The following is a 23658-nucleotide window of genomic DNA, read 5'->3' as shown; positions in this document are numbered from 1 at the left end:
CTCACTCCAAACTCTACTTCTAGAGGTCACCAGGGCTAGCAGGAACATCCAGCTACAGGTTGGTTGTCACTTCAAAAGTCAAGGTCAGCGCAGAAAACTGAACAGTGATCTGGACTAGAAGCTTGAGACTGTCACTGGTCAGTTATGTCATCTCCAGCAAGTTGCTTAAATGCTTAGGTTTTCTCAAATCTAAAGTGAGGTTTTCACCAGCATTTCTCAAACTTTTAACATGGGTATGAATTACCTGGGGATCTTGTTAAAATGCAGATTCTGACTGAGCAGGTCTGGGGTGGAACCTGAGATTCTGTATTGCTACCAAGCTCCCCTACCCACTTGATAGAACTAAAACATCCTGGGCTCAAGAAAGACGTGATGGTAATCATTTTTAGAACATACAGGTTTCTCTTATTAAAGTGTCCTAGACTATCCTATCCCTTTGGATTATCCCATTCACCGTCATTTGCCTATAGGAGAAAGACCAAAAGTCTACCATCCCCAGGCCTTTTTTCCCCCTTAAACCCATTCTTTTATATCAAACTGCCTACTTGACATCTCCACTTAGATGTCCCGTAAGCCCTTAACAGTCAAAGTCCTAAAACTGAACTCATGACAAGCCGGCATACCTGCTCCACCTCAAATGTTCCCCAAACCAGCAGCCAGCACCTCCACCTGCCCAGTTGCTGAAGCTGAAAACCTGCAAGGCGGCCGGACTCCTCACCACCACCCCTCACCCGCCATCCAGTCAGTTCCCAGGATCTGTCAACTCTCCTTCCTAAATAGCTCGAGTTGAATCCACTCATAAACTGACAATGGCAAGGCCCCTCATTTTCTCTACACTAGGCTTTGGACAAACAGTCCTCTCCTCCTAGACTCTAGAACATTCTCACTACCACCTGGATGACTCCCATTCAACCATTAGATATCAGTTTAAACTTCAATTCCTCAGGGAAACAGACCTTCACAGTCCTTCTGGACCAGAATAAGGGTCCTTTTACACTCTATCTCAGTCACTTGTAATTATTCACTTACTTTTCTCATTCATGACAACAAGAAGTAAAATGCTTTTTCTTCTCCTCCCTAGCACCTAGCTAAGTGCCTTGCACATGACTGGTGTTTAGTATTTGTTGATTTCTCTCATAGAGTCCTCAGGTCAGCTGCCCAAGTCGCTCTGCTGATAAGACACCTTTTTTTCTTCAGGGCAAGACTTTTCCTTCATTTAAAAATTCTGTTTCTAAGGTTAGTACTGATTGCTTCCTTTGATTTAGCATGTCTTCTGCAGGAAATAGGGAAGATATTTCAAGTTCACTGTTTTAATCCTGCCAGTACAGAAGAGTTACTCTTTTGCTTTTTGTATGTAGTCACTGCCAGTTCCCCCAATTCTACTGGAAACAATCTGCAGACAAAACTGAGCTGGGGAGAAAGACTACAATTAGTGAATATCCACCAGACAAGCTCCTAACTTGAACTCTTTGAAATGACTGAAGATGTTAGGTCCTTGCCATTATATAACAAGTGGGAGATGCCTTCAGAAAGGTATGCTCCTGGGAAAGAGGCACCCCTTCTCACCAGCACCCACATTCCTGCATGTGGAGTAAGACCTGGGTCAAAGTCAGACAGAAGATAAAAATTAAATGCATCCTGTGTAAGCACTCTGTAACAGCAAAGCATCACTCAAGTCTAAACGTAGTATTAGTCATAATTCAGGCCTGTGGAAGACTCAACTCCAGCCACACCCTAATCCCATAGGTTTGCAGTTCATGCTGAGACTGTGGCTGGGCTGAGCCCATCTTGCCAAAGGCATCTCCAGTGTGCAGAGGTGTGCAACCTGGGCAGGGAGAAGACCAAGAGCTATTAGGAGGCACAAAAGCTAGTACAATTTGCTTTGCAAGTAGAAGGTCGTCAGTGACTTGGATTGTAGAGCATGGGGAACTCTGTACTTTATCTACCTAAGGTGAACACTTAAATCCCATCTATCCACCCAAAACCACAGGCCATTGTAATGCAAATCATGTATACTCTAATCCAAATGAACAGACTTCTCTCCTAAGAAATTCCTGTCCTTCTATTTGATACGAGAGGACACTTTAGGAATGAAAAGGGTATAACACTGAGGGAACCCAAGCTGGATGCAGTCACCTAATATATCAACATAGCACATTTTTTTTAAAAGCAGCAGTTAGCTCCTTACTGCTTTTAAAATGTGGGTTATAACCTATTAAGTTCCCAAAGCTTCCCTAATAAAATCAGTTTGATTTACAAACTTAAGAACTGGTTTTTTTTCTTTTGGTGGCTGGCCAGTATGGGGATCCAAACCCTTGACCTTGGTGTTATCAGCACCACACTCTAACCAACTGAACTAACCAGCCAGCCCAGCCCAAGAACTGATTTTTATTTGTCATCTTCTTTTCTCTCTGACCTAAGTCAAACTTCCAAAGGCTAAAAATGTAACAGACAAGCCCTCGAGCAGGGAGTGGGATCAAGGAGCAGGGAAGGGTCACTGGACATGTGATCATCAGAGTCTAACGACAATGCTTGTTAAAAAATGACCCTAGCCAGAGTTATCCCGGAGGCCTCCTTGAAGTAGAGAAAAAATTCTAGTGAAAGAAACTTCCTTTAAAACATTTGAATATCATACATTACATCAAAGCAAAGTAAACTGAATTTTTAAAAAAACCTCACAATTCTAAAATATAGGTACAGCCAAACCAATCAGTAAAAGAATGTTGACATTAAGTCAGACTCCAGAAATAAAAGTAAACTGGAGAACAATCCTGTTTAATCATTCACAGAAAACACTACTCACCTAATTTCCTTACGTTGTTTGTTACATTCACGTAGAAAAAGTAGATCTCATTCATGCTCTGTATTTTGTTAGCTATATTTTCTACTTATTGGGCACTTCCTATATACCAGGCATTGTCCTAAGATTATTATGTACATTATCTGACTAAAGCCTGCACAAAATCCATAAGTGGATACTACAGGTATCTCTATTTTATAAAAACAAAAGTGAGACTTGGAGAAGTAAAGCAACTTGCCCAGGGCAAGAGCTAGTGAGTGGACCAGCCGGGATCTGAATCCATCTGTGATCCTAGAGCTGGAAACTGTAACCAAGTGGCTGATGCCCTGAGGGACTTTTCCACTGTTTTACAAAAGACCATGTGCGACAGATAGGAAGGAGCAAATCCCAATCCCACTATTGAGAAACAAATTTAACATATGCCATCCTCCTGAGACATCTGAGAGCTACTGATAGGATGCAACATTGACTACTTCCATCAACGATGACACAAAAAACCAAATTATGTAGCTTTATATACTTAAATCTGGCAATTTCTGCCTTTCTTGGAGGCTTGCTTATAACATTTTGTGATGCAATGTAAATTGTGGATTTTAATTATTCATCATCATATGTATATAAACTTTAGTAATAAAACTCCATTTCCAGATGTTCTTGATTCAGACTTTTCACTGTCAGGCCACACGCCTCACCTGCCCTGAGTCACACCTGGCTGCAGGCTCAGAATCCCCTAGAAAGTTTCTGAAAACAGACACTCAGGTCCCACCCCAACCCTATGAATCAGAAATCCCGCAAGTATGATGGAGCAACTGCAATCTTACAAAGTTTTAAGGATATGTGTAATGTGCAGCAGAGTTGAAAACTCGTTTTAAATTGGTGAGTTTGATAAGATCACTAGAGTTCACCAAAACCATCCTCTTTCCTAGAATTTGCTTCCTCCACCTGCCTTGGGATCCCCTGCCCCCACACCATATCACCTCTTCAGCAGACTAAGGCTCTCCTGTGATGGACATAAAGATGTGCCTTCTCCTTAAGCTCACTATTTCAGTATATCATGCTTTAAGTCTTCAAAAACATAAATAACCATTTGCCACCACCAGAAGTTAATGTCTTTCATTACAGAGGGAGTTAAACTCCATCTTCACCCGACCCTATCACATCTCTATGCGACAATGCGTCAAAGAGGATTCACAAGTTTATCATCCAAGGTTCTAGTTTAACCAATTCAACACCTTCTACTGATGGGAGCGGCTCCCTCAGCAGACCTCATTCAGGATCATGCCTCTCCTCTTGCCTGGGCATTAATGACCCACCCACCAGCCACACCTGCTAGGCTGGCTTGGTTGCCCCCTAGTAAAGAACTACCGCACACACCCAGTACCTGCCATTTTGCCCTTGGCTCTGAATCTCCTCCTTTTACTGCAGTTTCAGCTGAAGAATTAAGGGGCAATTACAGTGATTAATGAGTGGATACTGTGAGCAAAAATTTACAAGAATAAGATTTAAAAACCCAAAATCCCAATGGTAGCAATTTTAGAAATTTAATTGGGAAGATAATCAAATTAACTATGGTCTCTTAGACAAGACACAGTAACACCTACACAGCCTTTCTACATGTTGCAACCTGAAGCATCCTCGAGTAGTCTGCAGCTATTGAGGACCCTGGGTCGACCATGCCCCTGACAGCATCACCTACTGGCATCACCTCTGATGCAAGCAGAGCTGTGCTCCACTTACTTGCCCTATTCCTTGTCCTTCACCATGCCAGCATTTTCCCTGACCCAAACTTAAAAATGTATTTTATTGGCCAACATGATTCCTACTTTAGTACTCTGCTCCTCCAGAACCCAGTTGAGGCTGGACGCTACCTGGTAAAAGCAAAAGGAAGAGAGTTTAAGGTTTGTCTATACCTCCCTCACTGCTCTGAAAAAATTCACAAGTTTTGCTGAGGAGGGCAGCAAATGTATGCGAAGCTGAAAGTGAAATTTACCCACATTAATTCTTACCCCTCTAACTTTTTCTTGTAGTGACATAACCTAACAGTGAAATCATGAAAAAAATATTTTCAGCTAAAGAAGCTGCATAGTGCAAAGAAACCAGTGGAATTCTAAATACATAGTTATTGCGTGTGTTTAAGTCATAGTGTTATTGGAGAAATATCTTTTTGTTTCTAAAGATTTAAAGAAAAAAAAACAACAAGCAATGACAAATAACTTGTGTTCTCAGTGGTAAGGTGAATGTAATTTAAAAAAAGAAAAAGCAGCTGAAATCCAGGGCCTTGGCTGTGCATGAGGCCGACGAGAAAGACAAATGCACGCGATGAGCACTTACTCACCAAAGTTTTCCACAAAACAAATAGCCAGTGCTTTAAACACATGAACACATGTAAAACTTCCTAGGTCCAGGGTGAAAGCCCAGTTTGCACCCACAGGATGATCCTTAGTGGATGCACTAACAAAGTGTTGTTAGGCATTAAAAGGGATGGTAATAAATCAGCTATTTTCTTAGGCTTTCTTCTCTTGTTCTTGGTACTAAAAATTTTATGCATGTCTCATCACAGAAAAGGGGGCTAGGTAACAAGCCACGGTTAAGAAAAAATTCTGCTCTGCTCTTCCTGACACCTAAGGCTTTCCAATGTATGGTCAACAGATGTCCCAAGTAAATTTTTAAAAAACTGAAAACAGTCTCAGTATACCGAAAGTTATGCACAGCCTCTGTCCCCTTAGTCTTAAATTTTCAAACTTTCTTCATGTATGGTACTAAGACCAAGTCTCATATTTGGAATGAACCCTTTGGTCTGTTACATGTGATCACCACTACAAAAATGGATACAAAAATGGATACTGAACTTGTGTTTTGAGAGCTAACAAAATAAAGACAGGCTAAAAGAAAACTGGGAAACTGACCCAGAATTTAGCATTTGCTATCTCGTCTTCATGTGTATTTTGTTTGTTTCCCTATTACAAGAACATGACAGTAAGATTAATGACACACAAGTGGGGAAGAAGCACAGTGCCAAACACGACGGTCATTTTGTGGGCCTTACACAGTTACAGCAGCCTGAATGATTTTTTACATGTAGTTCTAATATTCATAAATAAAAATAAGTCTGTTCTTTTGAGTTCTATATCACAAAAAGTGCTACTTATGTAAAATTCTCATACCCTAAGAAAAAACTAAAGGAAGTTTTCCTTTCATATATGAACTTTACAGAATTACATTTAACTCTCTAAGTTTCTTACCTTCTGAAAGCCACCTTAATATATACTTATTCAAGTTAATTTATAAAAAGAGAAGTCTTTAGGTTAGAAATGGATTCACTGTGGCAGAAACTCTAAAATTAGTGCAAGAAAGTCCCTGATATGTCCCCATATGAGGATTTGGGGAAGGAGGAACAATAATACTTGTATTCCCTCCTTCATCCAAAAAGGTCAAAGCCTATTAGAGAAAACCATCTAACCCTCACATCCATTCTAAACACTGCAAACTAAAATTCAGAGAGAAATTGCATGAATATAGTAATCACTCATATAAAGAACCAATTTTAAAAATCAAAATGACCTGTTAAACCTCCATTTCTTACTTTCAGGGATTTTTGAAGCCTATGTCAATGTAACTTAAATAGTTTCCTTTTGATACATTTAACTAAACTTATTATACTCAGTATACCTACCAGACCTGGACCAAGTTAATTGCATAGGAAGATTTTTACTATGTTTACATTTTTCTTAAATTAATTTTTAAAAAGCATAGTAAAGAGTCTGAGGACAAATTATTCAACTGTTTATCATACATAAGACCGCATGACTATAATACAAAGGGGGGTTCTTTTTTCATTTAACGTTACAATATACACAGCAAGTCCGGACTAGATCTTACAATCTGAACACAGGTATTTAACCTTTTCCATGCTGTTTATGTTTACAATGCACAGAAGTCCTGTAACCAAACTGTGTAGTAAAGCACACAAAACTGGACTGTAACATAACACAGTATGCAGAAGCATTGGATTTTATGATTTTTCTTTATGTAAATATCGGTTTAAAAACTGCTTTTGTTTTTTTGGTGCTTGCTAAGATGTGGCAACCAGCACAGAAAAAAATGACCTGACCCATATAGCATCTTAATCTTATATTCCTAAACAGCAGTAACTACTGAATTCCTTTTGATATTGCTATACTCAAGATGATATCCTTTTATTCACTGTAAACCTTTATGTACTACCAAGTTCAAAAAAATCATCCACAGGCTTGACATTTAATTACAAAATAAATATGGATTTCCTGATTAACAACAAAAGATTTTTGTGGTTTATAAAAACGAGTATTTCCAAGTATCCATTCACATTTACATAGTTTTAAGCCTTTCTTTTGTCACTGTTTACATATAAAAACTTGCTTTTGTTCAGAAAAAATTGACCTAGTCAGCCACATGGAATTGACCAGTAAAAAGTATTCTGGTGTTCTGCTGAGTTGTTTCGAACAGGATTATCGGCAGAGGTAGATTACTGCTTCTTTTCTAGGCTTCTTTTGATCCTGGACAGGTAAATTACTTATCTTCATTCTCCCAATTCAACCGTTCAAAAGTATAACACCCTAAAATTGGTCAATTTAAAATGGGAACACAAATTTAGCAACTGCCAGACTGTGTTACATTAAGGCAGCATAATCTCAAAACGAGGCACCTGTTATATACCAGCCTGTTCACTTCAGGTCATGCATGAGAGTTCTGCTTGTATTTTGGACCTGTTGGTGCGATCAAGGTCTTGCTTTCAAGTTTACAAGTACGTTAATCAGGAAAACAAGAATCAACTGCTGGTTCCATAGCTTCTGGATCCAGTGTCCCTTTACCTTTAGAAGCCTGAACACATTTAGAATGTAACAGATGTTGTAATCTTGAATGTCAATCTACTATGTTCAGTACACAGATTGCTGTAAATGTATTGGCTATGGATTCAACAACAGTTCCAGTTTTGTTTAAGCAATAGTACAGCCATAATTTTCAACTGACATTTAAAAATGGTCTAGTTACACCTTGTGTCAAAGTGCAGAACTGCTACATTATTGGTTACAGACATCTATGTGCTATAAAAACAGCTTTGGTACAATAAATTATCAAAAAAGAAAATAAATTTTTGTAAAATTCACAGCATAATTGTGAGGCAAAAAAGCAGTCACATAAAATTCTGCATTTTTTAAAAATGTTCAGGATGAACAGAAGACATCTTTGTGCAGAAGAAATGGTGGAGATACCACGTGCCGAGAAAAAGCAAAAGAAAAAGTAAAAAGCAGGAAGGGACACAGCTGTAGCTATTTCCATCAAAGCAAACCACTACTTCTGTGACCTTCAACCAATAAGGAAGTCAACTTTATGACACACGCAAAGTGACCTTGCAATACCTTACAATTAGTGGGTCACAAAAGTCTATTTTAAAAGAAAGGCCTCTTGAATTACCCATTCTCTGTGTTTTCAGCATTAAGGACTGTCTGCAAAAGCATGTCCCAAAGTGATTGCATCTGAAATGGTAGGCTCTTCTAATTTCGAGTCTGAATCCATAAGGCCAAAGGTTATCCCAAAGACCACCACTCAGACCTCCCCAGGACTGGCCACGACTGACCCGTTGATTGCTTCTCAGTGCACCTTGGTTAGGAGACCAGTCACGTTCCATTCCTATCTTACTGTGGCCTCTACAACAGGAGACCCACAGGATCCCAGGTAATCGCTGCTTTGCTCCTCAGTACGTTCAAATAGGAGAGTCCTGATCCCCGCCACTTAGCATGCTTAATGTGCCTTACAAACTTCAACACAACCGTCCCTTTCATACAGCTGAAGATGATGTTTGTGTAAGCTGGAGGTCCCTCTTCCTTACAGTACTGCATTTCCGTGCCCAGGTGTGTTTAGAGGACTTAAAAACCCAAATTTCCCACCCTCCACCCAAAACAAAACAAAAAAAGGCGGGGGGGGGGGGAAATAAAACACCCTCATGGGGCCCTTTATGCAAATTATGTGCAGTGCTTTTTATTTTAAAATTAGTTGGCAAATGACCAAGACCAACATCTGAACATTAACTTTTGTTGAATGGAAAGACAAAAAAACCCACTATGACTGGGACGTGGCAAGTTAAAATGGGGGAGGCAAAAAGAGGATACCTCTGAGCTATCCATGAAGATGGGTTTGGACATGGCTCTTTTAAAAACTTCATTGTCCCTTTGCAATCTTTTCAAGTTAAAAAAAAAAAAAAAGTCAGCTTTGCCCTCTTGTAGCGGTTCAGTGTGTTAATCTCCTTCTGATTCAAGCAGCTTTGCACTTTGTTTTTGGAAAAAAAACACCACTTCTATAAAAACACACAAGAAACAAACTCAAGTTTCAATGTAGTCACGAGCTAGCTACAGGACTCTGTTGCACACAAACTCCTGTCATGGGGGACTCTTCTCTATCAGCCCCTTGCCGCATTGTCAGATGTCCTTCAGTCATGTAATGTGCAGGACCTGTATTAGCAGAAAATTGGTATGTTGGATGTCCAGCTATGCCAGTCTCTTGGCGGGGATTGGAGTAGACGGTCAAATTAACGTCCATAGCTCCATTCTGTCCAAAGTCCAAGGTATTAGCAGCCACTGGGCGATTCTGGTAGGCCTGATTGCCTTGATTACCAGTAGAGGAGGAAGATGTTGAGGAAGAAGTCGTTGAGGAAGACAGGGATGTCATGGAGTGGTGACTGTGGCCAACCTCCATAGAATCCTGGGTAGAGGAGCTATTTGTTGGAGAATTGTAGACCCTTGGCCTGGTCCGGTTACCCAAGGCTTGCTGTCCATGGTGATGGTGGTGGTGGTGGTGGTGGTGATGGTGATGGGAACTGTTTCCATGGTGATGATGCAATGCATTCTGTTGAGGGGCTACATGAAAGGTTGTTTCTTGAACGGGATGAGTTTCAACAGTGACTTGTGCAGGAGCTTCAGTGCCTGACCAACCAAGAGGAGCAGGAAATTGCTGACGCACCTGTAAGAACAGATTTTAAAGGATTATTCAGAGTACTGTTTCCAAGCTTTGATCTTCAATCAAAAGCTATGACACTAACATTTACATTACTCAGGGAAAGAGGGCTTTTGAAACTTTTAATGTATTAGACAGTTCTATAACACAAAATTCCTAATATGTTCAAGAGTAAAAAATATTTTACCATGAAAGCTGCAATTTTTAGAAAGTTGCCCATAACTAGGCTCTTATATTTCACTAGTCACTGTCTTTCCTTGTGAGCACTGTTTATGCCCAGGGTCAGCAAACTTTTTCTGTAAAGGGCCAGATACTAAGTATTTTTGGCAAGTCCAAAAGGAATTTTTTACCTTCCCCATAAAGTCCTTCCCCTTTCCATCTTTCTTCTTCCAGTAAGAGGACTATTATCCATCCAGCTGCTCAACAGTGCCTCCATCCACCCCAGTAGCAAGTACAACTGAGTCTACCTCACAAGAGATGCCATGCCTGGCCTCTTCTCTCCATTCCCACCACCACCACTTAGCCCAGGCCTCTGGCACCTCTAGATTAATACAACAGCCTCCTAAATGAGCTCCCTGCTCCCACCCTTGCCCTTCTCCAACCCATTCTCCAAAGAGTAGCAGGAATAATTTTTTAAAAACCCAAATACATTCATTCCCCTATTTAAAATCCTTGAATAACTTCTCACTGCATTTACCAAAACAATCCAGAATCCATACAGTGGTCTGCATAATCTGATCAATGCCCATTTTCCCAATCATCCTCCTCTGGCTACCTGGGTTCCCCCGAACACAATGGTCTTTCTTCAATTCCTCCAACTGGCCAAGATCTTTCAATGCCTCAGGGCATTTGTACTCACTTCTGCTTAGAATGTTCTTATTTCTAATTTCTGTCTGGTGCCTCTTTCTCATCACTTCAGTTCCAGAAGTCTCCCTGACCACTCTGGCTAATGCTGCCCCAATATCCAATGGCCATGTGACTGAACTGTCAATGAAATGCAAATGAAAGTTTGTATGTCACTGTTTGCCTTGCACACAAAATATCTTCTAAGGCCTCCTGCCTGCTGGATGCCGCAGACAGTAGGCCCAAGGCGATGGTGGAGCCACATGATGGTAGGAGACCAGGACATAGAAGAGAACCATGACTCTAACCTGAACAACTACTCTGGCCCGTTACATAAGAAAGGAAGAAACTTCCTAATCTTTAAGCTACCATATTTGGGGTGTGTCTATCTGTTATCAGAGTTGGACCTACTCTAATATACCCCACCCAAAAGAGTCATTTTCTATCACAGTATCCTTTCTTATCTTCCTTTTAACAGCTAATGCTACTTGCAATTTTTATTCATGTTTTGTTTTATTTACTTTTGTCACTGTATGCTCTAGGAAAGCAAAGACTTTGTCTTTATCACCAGAGGCTAGCAGAAAACATTATCTATTCAATGAAGGTGATCGGAAAACCAAACTTTAAAAGACACTATTGAAAACAATCCAGTAGAAAAATTAGCAGAATTCTCAGAAAAAAAAAAAAAATACTAATGGTTTTTAAATTATGAAGCTACCTAAGTTACTGGACTATAAAACCATGTGGAGGATGACTTTGCAATAGTTATCAAAGTCACATCACATTACTCTTTCACCCAGCAATTTCACTTCTAGGAATCTGTATCACAGATAAATTGCATATGTGTAAATGATATATGCACAGAGTTATTTATTATACCATCATTTATAATAGTAAAAAAGATTGGAAATAAGTTAAATGTTCATTAATAGAGGACTAGTGAAATGACATGGAATATCTTAACAGAATACTACGCAATTGTGGGAGAAAAAAAGAATGAAAAAGCTCTCTATACTGACATAAAAAGAGCAACAAAATGTATGCCAAACATGTAGAAAAAGAAGATGTGAAATTGTGTGCATGGTATGCTACTATTTGTGTATGAAGGATGGGTGAAGAATATATATTTGTATCTGCCTGTACATGCATAAAATATCTCAAAAAGGATACAAAAAATAACATTAGTTTAGAAAGTAAGTGGCAAAAAGACACGGAAGGGAACACGACGACTTCACTAAACCTCCTTTTATATTTACTTATTTTTAAACCATGTGACAGTATCAACTACTCAAAAATTAAACAATAAGAAAGAATTTGAAGCAAAATATTGACGTCTGTCAAATACAGGTGAAAGGTACACATAGGTGTCTTATGTTACCCTCAGTACTTTTAAATGTGTTTGCAGTATTTAATAAATATGGAAGAAAGGAAGGGAAGGAAGAAAGAAGGAAGGAAAGATAGTCTAAGGAATTAGGGAAAGCCTCTGGGAGTAGCAATATTTAAGTTAAGACCTGAAGCAGAAAGAGTTGTTACCAAAGCAAAAAAGGGAGCTGAAGATTGGTCCAGGCTGAGAGTACAGTAAATGTGACAGAGTGAGCGAGAACATTTTTTTATCCCAAAAAACAAAAAAAATCCATGCAACCACAGTGAGCGCAGAGGAGTAAGAACGGCTGGGTACCACCGATACCTTGGTAAAAAGTCTAAATTTTATTTTGGATAAATGGGTAAGCCAAAAACTGATTTTAAGTACGGAAAATACCAAGATCAGGCTGCTTTACTGAAAGTTCGCTTGGCTGCAAAGAAGAGACTGGCGTTAATGGGTGAATACAATCGGACACTAAGACTATAGTTAGAATATTCTTTATAGATAACAGTAGAAGAGTTCAGATGGAGGTGACAATAATGACATCAGTTCATGCGATCCACCTGCAGTGTCATATTGTTGAGACTTTCCAAGTGATACTGATAGTAAACAATGAGAAATGAAGGCCCGAGGCTAAGGAGTGAAGATTCAGGAGTGACTGACCTGACATCATCCAGGAAGTGCATTAAGGTGAGAAGGGGCAAGACACAGGCCGTTTCTCAAGGAATACCCAGGCTTCCTGGTACGTAGAGGAGAATCCCAAAAAGGAGACAGTGAAGGAAAAGCCAAAAATACAGGGGGATAGGGAGCATCCTACCAAGGGAAAAAAAAAGGGGGGCGAGTGTTTCAAACAGTGGGGAGAAGTCAACATTGTCAAACACAGCTAGGGAATGAAGAAAGGTAAGCATTAGAGTGTCCACTGGATTCATCAATAACGAACGCTGGTGAAACTGGCAGTGGAACCGGGAGGCAGGAAGCTAACCGGAACAAGCCGACAAGTTCTTAAAGGGTAAAGAAACGGAGACCGTAGGTAGCAGAAGTGCAGGGTGAAAGATGGGGGGCCAAGAAAGGTTTTGCTTAAGATGGGAGAGACCTGAGAATAATTAAATACTGATCTACAGAAAGAGCTAGGAAAGGAGTGGTTAGAGACACCAGGTGGGGTAGGTGGAGCACCCAAACGCAAGGTCCCCATGAAGGCAGGAGGAGAGGGTATCAGAGCACTGGATGAGCTTGGCCTTTGCAAGAACCACACACTGCTTCTAAAAGGGTGGGAGACAAGTGCACAAGTGCCCATGAAGGCAGGCCTCATATTTAATGACACAAAGTAGAGAGGGTTTCTGTCTGCAGACTCTGTTCCTTACAAAGCAAGGAATACATGAGAACAAACAAGGGGAAGCCAAAGGCTTCTAAAAAGAGTAGAATTTGAAACAATAATTTTTAAAAATGAGAGAGAAGGAACACCTTGAGAAATGTGAGCTTGCCAAGGGTAGACTGGTGAATATAAATTCATGATGGTGACAACATAGCTACATGTGTGATTTTCTCCAGCAGCATTCAGCTGCCCCAGTCACAAGACTGAGGAATGACACTAACATTAGTCTGACTTCATACATCAAATAATACACTGACCTCTCACTGTAAAACACCATCATGCAGGTCTCACTATGAAATAACTTATTGTTTGGGCCGAGCCCGTGGCGCACTCGGGAGAGTGCAGCGCTGGGAGCGCGGCGACGCTCCCGCCGACGGTTCGGATCCTATAGGAATGGCCGGTGCACTCACTCACTGGCTGAGTGCCGGTCACGAAAAAAGACAAACAATAATAATAATAATAATAATAATAATAATAATAATAATAATAATAATAATGAAATAACTTATTGTTTTATAAGGTTACTTAAATATTTTTAACACCACCATCTGCTTACCCCTAATTTTAAAAAATATTACTTAATTAGATCTTCTACTTTAACAGGTTTAAAAACAACAAAACAAAACAAAAACTGTGGAGGTTAAAATCAAACCACAAACTGATTCAGAATCTAGGACTATGAGTACTAAAAGATCATGGGAGGCAGTACAGTATCAAAATTAAGATCATGACCCTAGGAAAGTTACTTAACCCATGAAGTTTCAGTTTCCACTGTAAAATGAGAATCAAAACAGCATGAAGCTCAAAATGCTGCTGTGGTAAATGAGATAAACAGAAGAAAAAAGTGTCTGGAACAATGACTTCTATGCACCCAATAAATGTTAGCCATTTCTAAACAAGGAAGGGAAAAGTGCAAGACTGTGCTTCTTTAGCTATAAATAGCTATATTTCCTTACAAAAGAGGATGGTATGAACCTTTAGAGTAAATGGCAATCTCACGTAAGAGCTCACCTGGGGACTGTGTGTCTCGCAGTCCATGGCCTGGACGGCGGCTGTGAAGTGCCCACCACTGTGCCGATGCTGGTGCGTTGGGTCCGACCTGGCTCTCCCACTGTTGCTCGTCCCCGATGAGCCACCTTCAATATCCAACACAGCTGGTGAGTTTAAAGTTAGTTTTGTTTGAGTTTATACTCTAAAACCCCACCACTAAAACTGAAAGTATGTCACAAAAAAATTTTAATATTAACTTTAAAGTATATCACAAAGTCATCAGATTCTCTGACTAAACAGTTCCCGCACATCAACCACTGATCTAAAATAAAATAAAGTTTGGAGAAACTTAGAAGAAAACTCAAGCATGTGGACAAAAAAAAATTTCATTTAAAAACCAATTTAAAATTTTGGTTAATAAATAGTTTTGTTTCCAAATACCAAGCAGAATTTATTACATGCATAACTAAGTTCTGGCACTTTGAGGGAGATGAATTTACTACTAACTACAAAGAACATAATTAAGTAAAATAATTCTTCCCCACCTCATTAACAATTTTTATAAACACTTTAAAATAATCCCACTTTGCAAAGAAAACACTAAACATTTCCAAGCCTAATCCAAAAACAAAAGAACAGACCTGAGCTTGACGATGTACTGGAGGTGGTGCCTGAAGACTGGGACTGCTCCATCGCAGGACTTGTAGACACACTATTACTTGTATTTGTACCTTCATCGGCTGTTTTCTTGAAAAAACTGTGCTGCAGGGCATAATAAGGTTGTATTCGAGTTTTGGGGTCATAATCAAGCATCCTTAAAATGAGGTCTTTGAACTTCAAGTAGTCGGCTACCGTGTGACCTGATTCCCCTGCACGTCGCCCACCAGGCCCTCCTGTTTCCACTCCAAGAATATTATGAAGTTTGCGGGTTCCCGGTGGTTTGTACTCCTACAAGAGAAGAAAGATAAAAGGGTTTCTCTAAATTTAACTTCAATATGTTTAAATAGATTATATGTTGAGGCCTTTATTAAAAAGGACACTAATGAGATCCTCTGCCTTTTCATACATTACCACGATAAAGCACCATAATTAGGAAAAATTCAACATAATTTTGAGACTGAAAATGATTATAAAGATCATCCCAGGGTTTCAGCAAACTACGGCCTGACTCAGAACCTGTTTCTGTACAGCTCTAGCTACAAATGGTTTTAAAGGTTATAAAAACAAACAGATATAAAACCAAACAAAACCAATGAAGAATATGCAACAGAGGCCCACAGAACCAAAAACATTTACTGTCTGGTCCTTTATAGAGAAGGTATGCTGACCCTGACTACTGCGTCTGGGAACTTGTTACACTTCCTTCAGTAACAGTGGCTCGCTAAGGCTGTGATGAGTATTCCAAGCATGCTCCAAGTAAAGAAGCACTGGTCTAAGCCCCTGCTCATAGTACATGAAGAAATTAAAAGTTCTTCAGAAAAATATGTTTAATAAATTACTTTAACATGTGTTGAGATTTTTCTGAAAACCCATTTTTTTAATAAATAGTATAATCTTCAAAATCTCTATAATGAATTATTTAGAATAGCGTCATTGCACCTTTGCTTCTAGTTACAATGTATAAATTCATGAAACAACTGTCCCCACTCTAAAAGCAAGAAAAAGCCATGTAAGTCACAAAATCACTGCTTTCTAAAAACCCACTTGAGAGCTGAAGACCCAAAAGAACCAGAATTAACTGAATTCTAGAAAACGAAAAACCTCTCCCAGGAGAGAAGAGACTTATAGTGGGAGAGGGAGCAAGCATGCCAAATCCAGCCTAACTCTAAACCAGCTTCTGACAGCCTCATGCAGACAGGCAGAAGGATGGGGCAGAGCAGCAGGAGGAAGAAAGATCTCCCAGGCACGGAGCATTACAAGTGGGGCTGCTGACTGGGGAGTCAGGTAGAGATATCTCTGGAATCTCCCTGGTGCTATGGAAGGGAATATCCTGACCTGACTCAAACCATATGAAGATGGTGGTGAACAGAATCTCAATCAAACAAACAAAGCCCAGATTCAGTTAATACAAATGATACTGACTTAGCCCCACACTAGTGGCCTGGCAGAGTAAGATACATGCCTCTTTCTAAAGGGTAATATGATCTACTTCCATCTCAATTGTTCTTAAACACAGAATGTTTGGCATACATTAAAAAACTACAGACACAAGAAACAAAAAATGCAGTACATATTCAAGTGGAAAAAAAAAAAAAAAAACAGTTAAGATCCACATAAATAAATGATCCAGATCCTGAAATTGGCAGAAAGGCATTTCAGAATAAGTATATAAAGAATTTAGTTCTGTTTTTAATTTTTTTTAACTGACACTTAATAATAGTACATATTTATGGGGTATAGAATGATAGTTTGATACATGTATATAATGTGTGATATTCCAATCAGCATAATTAGCATGTCCATCACTACAAACATTTATCACTTCTTTGTGTTGAGAACATCTGAACTCCTCTCTTCTAGCCATTTGGAAATACAGAATTGTTGCTAATTATAGACACCTAGCACTACTATAGAACACTAGAACTTACTTTTCCTTTCTAGCTGCATGTTTGAACCCACCCATTAACCAACTTTTCCCTATTCCCTCCCCCCCTTCCCCTTTACCCTTCCCAGCCCCTACTAAATCATAATTCTATTTTCTACTTCTAGGAGCTCAACTCTTTAACTTCCACATATGAGAACATGTGGTATTACTGTTCCTGACTTATTTCATGTAGCAATTTCTTCCTGGTTCATCCATGTTGCTACAAATGACAGGATTTCATTCTTTTCCATGGCTGAGTAGTACTGACAACATGTGTTAATATATGGGGAATTTCTGAAGAGAAAAACTTTTTTTTAAAATAAATACAAATGTTAGAACTAAAAAATATAATACCAGAAGTGAAGAATCCATTTAATGGTTTTAACAGCAGACTGTACAAGAAAAAAAAAAAAATCAGTAAACTAGAAGACAAAGAAAAGAAATTATTCAAACTAAAAACATGAAAAGAAACCAATGAATAATTCAAACAGAGACCTGACATGATATTAAGTGCTATAACATACATGTAATTGAAGAAAGATTGAAGCAGAACAAATATTTGAAAAGATGACATCTGAGGAGTTCCAAAAACTGATGAAAGAGATCAACCCACAGATCCAAGAAACTTAGTAAAATCCAAGAAGAATAAACACCAAAAAAAGGTACCCACTAGTCAAATTGCTAAAAACCAAACATAAAGAGAAAACATTAAAATCAGCCATGTGGAAGTAGAAGAAACATTACATACAATGCTGAGAATAACCACTGACTTCTCTTCAAAAACAATGTAATCCAGAAAACAATGTCAACAACATCTTTAAACAATGTCATAATGTCTTTTTTCTTTTGCTGAAAGAAAAAGTCCATCTAAAATTCTAAATCTACCAAAAATTATTTTCCAAAAAAAATGAAGGTGAATAAAGACATCTGTAGATAACAACTGCTGAGAGAATTGGTCAGCAGAAGTCATTCACTATAAAACAAAAAGGAAAAGGAAGTTCTTCAGGCTGAAAGAAAATAATAACAGATGAAAGCCAGAAATGGCAGAAATGAAGAACACCAAAAAAGCAAACATAAGAATAAATACAAAAAATATTTCTATCATCTTTATTTTGTATGTGTTTTTAAATTTCTCTAAAAGTTTTTTTTTAAATTTAAACAGTAGATAACATTTATGAGGTTTATAACAAATGCAGAAGTAATATATGACAAGTGCAGAATATGTGAAAGGGGATAGATGGAATTACAGTTACTATGTTGTTTATCAAGAGATATCATTTGAAGGCAAACTGATGTTAAAGATGCATATTATAAAAGCAACACTAAAAATTACAGAGGATTAAGTAAAAAGTCAATAGAGGACATGAAATAAAATAACAAAAAATACTCAATAAGCCCAAAAAAAAGGCAGGAAAGAAAGAACAGGGAAAAAAGAACAAGTAAGACAAATAGAACACAAATAAGGCAACAGTCCTAAACCAAAATGTGTGAATAATTAAGTTAGCTAAATAATCACCATAAAAGAGACTACCAGATTAGATTAAAAAACACATTCCACCATATGTTGCATACAAAAGTCATGCTTTAAATTAAAAGGTATGGACAAGTTTAAAGTAAAAGGGTCTCTCTCTCTCTCTCTCTCTCACACACACACACACACACATCATAAAAATACTAAGAATAAGAAAGCTGGTATGGCTATAATAATATCAAAGTAGACTTAAAAGACAAATATTACCGGAGATAAAGAGGGATATTTCATGATGATAAAAGATTCAATTTATCAATAAGTTATAACAATACTAAATGGGTATAAGACTTATTAACAGAGCTTCAAAAAACATAAAGCAACTAAAGGGAGACTAAGACATCCAAAATTATCACTGGAGATTAACACTCTTGTTACTGATAGAACAAATACACAGACAGAAAACACTCAAACAATACACAGACTAAGGATATAGAAGACGTAAAACAAATATCAAACAACTTCACCTACACTGATATTTGTAGCCTGCCACACCAAACAAATACAAAATACAATTCTTGTCAAGTGCATTTGAAACATTCACCAAGATAGATTACATGCTAGGCTGTAAAACAAGTCTCAAAGAATCTTACAGGAGTAAAATGTCTGTGACCACAGAGCTATTGAACTAGAAATCAGTAACAATAAGATATCTAGAAAATCCTCAAATATTTTGAAATCATGTAACAAAATTCTAAATGACTAAGGGTTAAAGAACTCAAAAGGGAAATCAGAAACATTTCAAAATGAATGACAGCTAAAACATAACATATCAAAAGTTGCAGGATGCAGCTAAAGCAGGGCTTAGAGGAAATTTACACCACTAAATGCTATAAGAGAAAGAGAAAGGCTTAAATCAATGTTCTAAGCTTCCATCTTAAGAAGCTAGAAAAAGAACAAATACAAACCAAAGTAAAAGAAAAAGACATTAATAAAGAGAAAAAGACCAATGGAATAGAAACTAGACAAAAAATAGAAAAGAAAAAAAAAAAAGTCAAAGGCTGGTTGTCTGAACAGATTAATAAACGTGATAAACCCCTACAAGAGGACTAATTGGGGAAAAGAGAAAACACAAATGGGCAATATCAGGAATAAAAGAGAGACTATCACTACAGATCCTCCAGAAATTAAAAATAGTAATAAAATATTACAGATAATTTTATGCTAACAAATTAAACAACTTAAGTGAGAAGGAAAAGTTTTTTGAAATACACAACTTACCAAAACTAAGTCAAAAAGAAAAAAATCTGGATATTTATGAAAAAACATGAATTATAATTAATAACCTTCCAACAAAGACCACCACAAGTTTTGATGGTTTCATCAACAAACTCTTTTACGAAAGAAATAATGCCAACCAATCTCATACAAATTCTTTCAGAAAATCAAGAAAGAATACTTCCCAACAGTTTTATGAGATCAGCATAATCCTGAGATTAAACAATACTGTAAGAAAATTTTAGACAAATATCCATTACTGACATATAAACAAAATTCCTTTCCAGTAGACTAGCAAATTGAACTAAGTGATATAAAAGAGGACAGTAATTCAAGGCTAAGTGTAGGGCTTTCATATGTTGGGGTTTAACATTCCAAAAATTAGTTAATGTATTTCACCATGTAAGGAGAAAAATCATATGATCATCTCTATAGATCCAAGAAAAGCATGTAACAACATTCAAAACCCATTCATGATTTAAAAAAAAAAAAAAACTCTTCAAACGCTAGACATAGAAAAGTACTCCATCAACCTAATAAAGGGCATCTACAAAAAAAGTGCAACTAACGTCATACTTAATGTTGAATGACCATACGCTTTTCCCATAAGACTGGGAACAAGGAAAGATGTCTGCTCTCACCATTACTATTCAAATATGGAGGGCCTAGTCAGTATAATTAACCAAGAAAAAAGAGTAAAGATATAGAACTGAAGGAATAAAAATATCTTCATTCGTAGAGGATATAACTGTTTAAGTAGAAAACCCTACAGTATCTCAACAACAATAAAATACTATAACAGGTGAATTTAAGCAAGGTCTTAAGATACAAAGTAAACAAACAAAATTCTGTTGTATTTTTATATGTTAGCAATAAAAAACTAGGAAATAACATGTTTTAAACATACCATTTAAAATAACATCCAAAAATACTAAAAACTTAGGAGTAAATTGAACAAAATAGGTGTGAGACTTCTGCACTAAAAACTACAAAACACTACTGAGAGAAACTAAAGACCTAAATAAATGGAGAGATAACCCATGTTTACAGATTGTAAGACTTAATACTGTTAAAATGTCCATTCTACTGAATGGAACCTCAATGCAACCCAAATCAAAATTCTTGCAGGATATTTCAGTACAAACTTACAAGCTGACTCTAAAATTCATATGTAAATTAAAAGAACCTAAAACAGAAAATAAAGTTTTTAAACAGAAGAAAAGAGCTGGAGGACTTATACTACATTAATTCAAGAGTTACTATAAAGTTACAGTGATCAACTGTGATACTGGTTTAAGAATAGCTACTAGATCAATGGTCCAAATATAGACACACAAAAGGTGAATGAATTCATTTTGGATAAAAGTGCCAAATCAGATCAACATGGAAAGGCAGTTATTTTCAATAAGTGATGCTGTAACTACCGGGTAAGCATATGGGAGAAAATGAACTTCAACCCCCCTTCACCTTATTCCATATGCAAAACTTATACACAAGATTGACCACAGAATCCTAACTGTAAAAGCTAGAATCAAAAAACTTTTAGAAGAAAACACAGAAGAATATATTCACAAACTTGGGGATGGCAAAGATATCCCAGGATACAAAAAGTACTGTCTATAAAAAAAAAACGTTAACAAATATGACTTCAATATAAAAACTTCCTGCTCATCAAAGATATCATATTTAAGAAAAGGAACAGGCAAGCCACAGTCTGGGAAAAAACATTGACAAATATGTGACAAAGGACAATTCAATAATTCAACAACCCAATAAAAAATGGGCAAAAGACTGGAAAGACCTGTCACAAAAGAAGATATATGAGTGGCTTATAAGCACATAAAAAAGGTGGTTGATATCATTAGTCATGGAGAAATGCAAATACGTACCACTACATACCCACTAAAATGGCTAGAATCCAAAAGACGAACCATATCAAATGGTAAGAATGTCACGCGACTGGAACCCTCATACATCATGGGAATATAAAATGGTAAAACAACTTTGGAGAACTGTTTGGTATATTTTTATGAAGATAAACATACATATAACTCTCTTACTTGACAATTCTACTCTTAGATAGTGCCAGAGAAATGAAAACGTTTGTGTACAAAAGACTTAAACAAAAATGTTCCCAGTAGCCTTAATTCATAATAGTCCCAAACAGGTAAATATAAACTACGGTATATTCATTTAATGAAATACTACAAAGCAATAAAATGAAATAACTCCTGAGACATATAACAATATAAACAAATCTTAAAAATAATGTTTTTTAAGTGAAAGAAACAAAATAATAAATACTACAAGATCCACTTATGTGAAGTTTGTCTAATAACAGGCAAAACTAACCTATGATAAAAGAAATCAGAAAGCAGGGGTAAGGATGACCAAAAAAAAGTCACAAAGAACTGTTGAGATGGTGGAAATATTCCATATACTGTTTTAGGTAGTGGATGCATTGCTGTTTATAAAGGTTAAAATTCAACAATCTGCACACTTAACATACGTATATTTTATTGTATATAAATTACACTTTCATAAAATACCATCATTTTTAGTCTTACTTCTTCATCCCCCTTCCCCACCAAATAAAAAAAATATACAGTAGGTATGAATTTCATTAATGGAAAACTAACTCTATTATGAGCTTTTGAAATATAAAATGAGAAATTAAAAGTAAAAGTAAAATCACTAAGCAAATAAACTAGATAAAGACAGCCAATGATAGTATATAAACATCTATTTATATCTCTGGTTAAAATCCCTAGTGTATCCCTTGTAATATAATCATTTATGAATTTGATTTTTTTGTTGCAAAATTTATTTCTGTTAAAAGAGAAATAGTTTATCCTTTTAAAAGTTAAAGTTTTATAAGTTAATTGCTAAGTGTGACTAAGGGAAATATCATAAAATCTACAGTTAATTAATATGTATTAAATGCAGATTAAGACACCCACTTCAATTCAAAAAGGGAAAAGACTGATCTACTCATTTCTGAAATGCCCCCCAAATAATTAAGAATAATAATTATAGTTCATTTTAAAAGAAATGACAGGTCACAGCTCATAGTGGCTTAATTGTGGTTTTATAAGGCAGAGATTTGGGGAATGGAATGAGATCAATATTTTATTGGGAAAAAGAAATAGCAAAAGCAAAAAAAAAAAAAAAAAAGGAGAAAGCAGTAGCAGTCTACATTGCAAAAAGAGAAAACATAAAGGAGGTGCATATCCTCCATGCTAATTCAAAGTGGTAGGAGCAATCTTGAATGCTGATGAAGCTAAGAAGGATACCCAGGCTATGTTTTGGTTCAATAGGAAAATGGGTCATGATTAGTAAGCTATGTGAATAAAGGTAAAAGAGACTCAGGATATCTGCTAGGTATTTTTCCATCCCTTTCTTATAGAGAGTAGGCATAATTTAGTAACTGGAAATTGCATTGCCTGAAACCTTAGAGAATAAGTCAGAATGCAATAAATTACAAAGCAGCTGTGAAAGATACAATATATATATATATATGTTTTTAAATGTTCTAAAGAAAATCCTTTCATACTAAGAGTCAAGACTCTGTAGCAATGTGGAGGTGAATTAAAACAATCATCATCCTCAGTTCACTGAAAATGACACCTGGTGTCAGTATCACTAAAATGCAAGGGCAAAATAGTAAACTGGAGAAAAAATAAAATGTTAAAAATGCAAAACTACAGTTCACAAGGTGACTTGCATATTTGTGCATACATATATATATATATATATATATATATATATATATATAATATTCAATCACATTTATACATCATATTCATTCAAAACTAAGACCAAACTAAATTACAAAATGATTACTTAAAGATGTATAAAACAAAAATAATCATCTTGATTTTTATAAAAATCCAGATGTAAAATTCCCATCATTTACTAAATTGACATAGTTAAGTATATTTAAAAAGTCCTCAGGTAAAAGAAAATTACT

The 23658-nt window shown here is 36.9% G+C and overlaps 1 protein-coding gene across 2 annotated transcripts in view; it reads right to left on the bottom strand.

Annotated features, from left to right (window-relative positions):
• Nucleotides 1–6562: 6562 nt before the first annotated feature.
• Nucleotides 6563–23658, bottom strand: part of DYRK1A (dual specificity tyrosine phosphorylation regulated kinase 1A) — a 133645-nt gene continuing 116549 nt past the window's right edge. For both annotated transcript variants that reach the window (XM_063089998.1, XM_063090003.1), the window contains 3 exons: nt 15000–15306; nt 14380–14504; nt 6563–9796 (listed from right to left, as the gene is read on the bottom strand). In XM_063089998.1, the coding sequence (XP_062946068.1) occupies nt 9176–9796; nt 14380–14504; nt 15000–15306 (1053 nt within the window). In that variant the 3' untranslated portion in view covers nt 6563–9175. The remainder of the gene's footprint in view (nt 9797–14379; nt 14505–14999; nt 15307–23658) is intronic.

This window comes from Cynocephalus volans, chromosome 1 (genome assembly GCF_027409185.1).
Source record: "Cynocephalus volans isolate mCynVol1 chromosome 1, mCynVol1.pri, whole genome shotgun sequence".
Lineage (NCBI taxonomy): Eukaryota > Metazoa > Chordata > Mammalia > Dermoptera > Cynocephalidae > Cynocephalus > Cynocephalus volans.
This window is presented reverse-complemented; position numbering and strand designations above follow the sequence as displayed.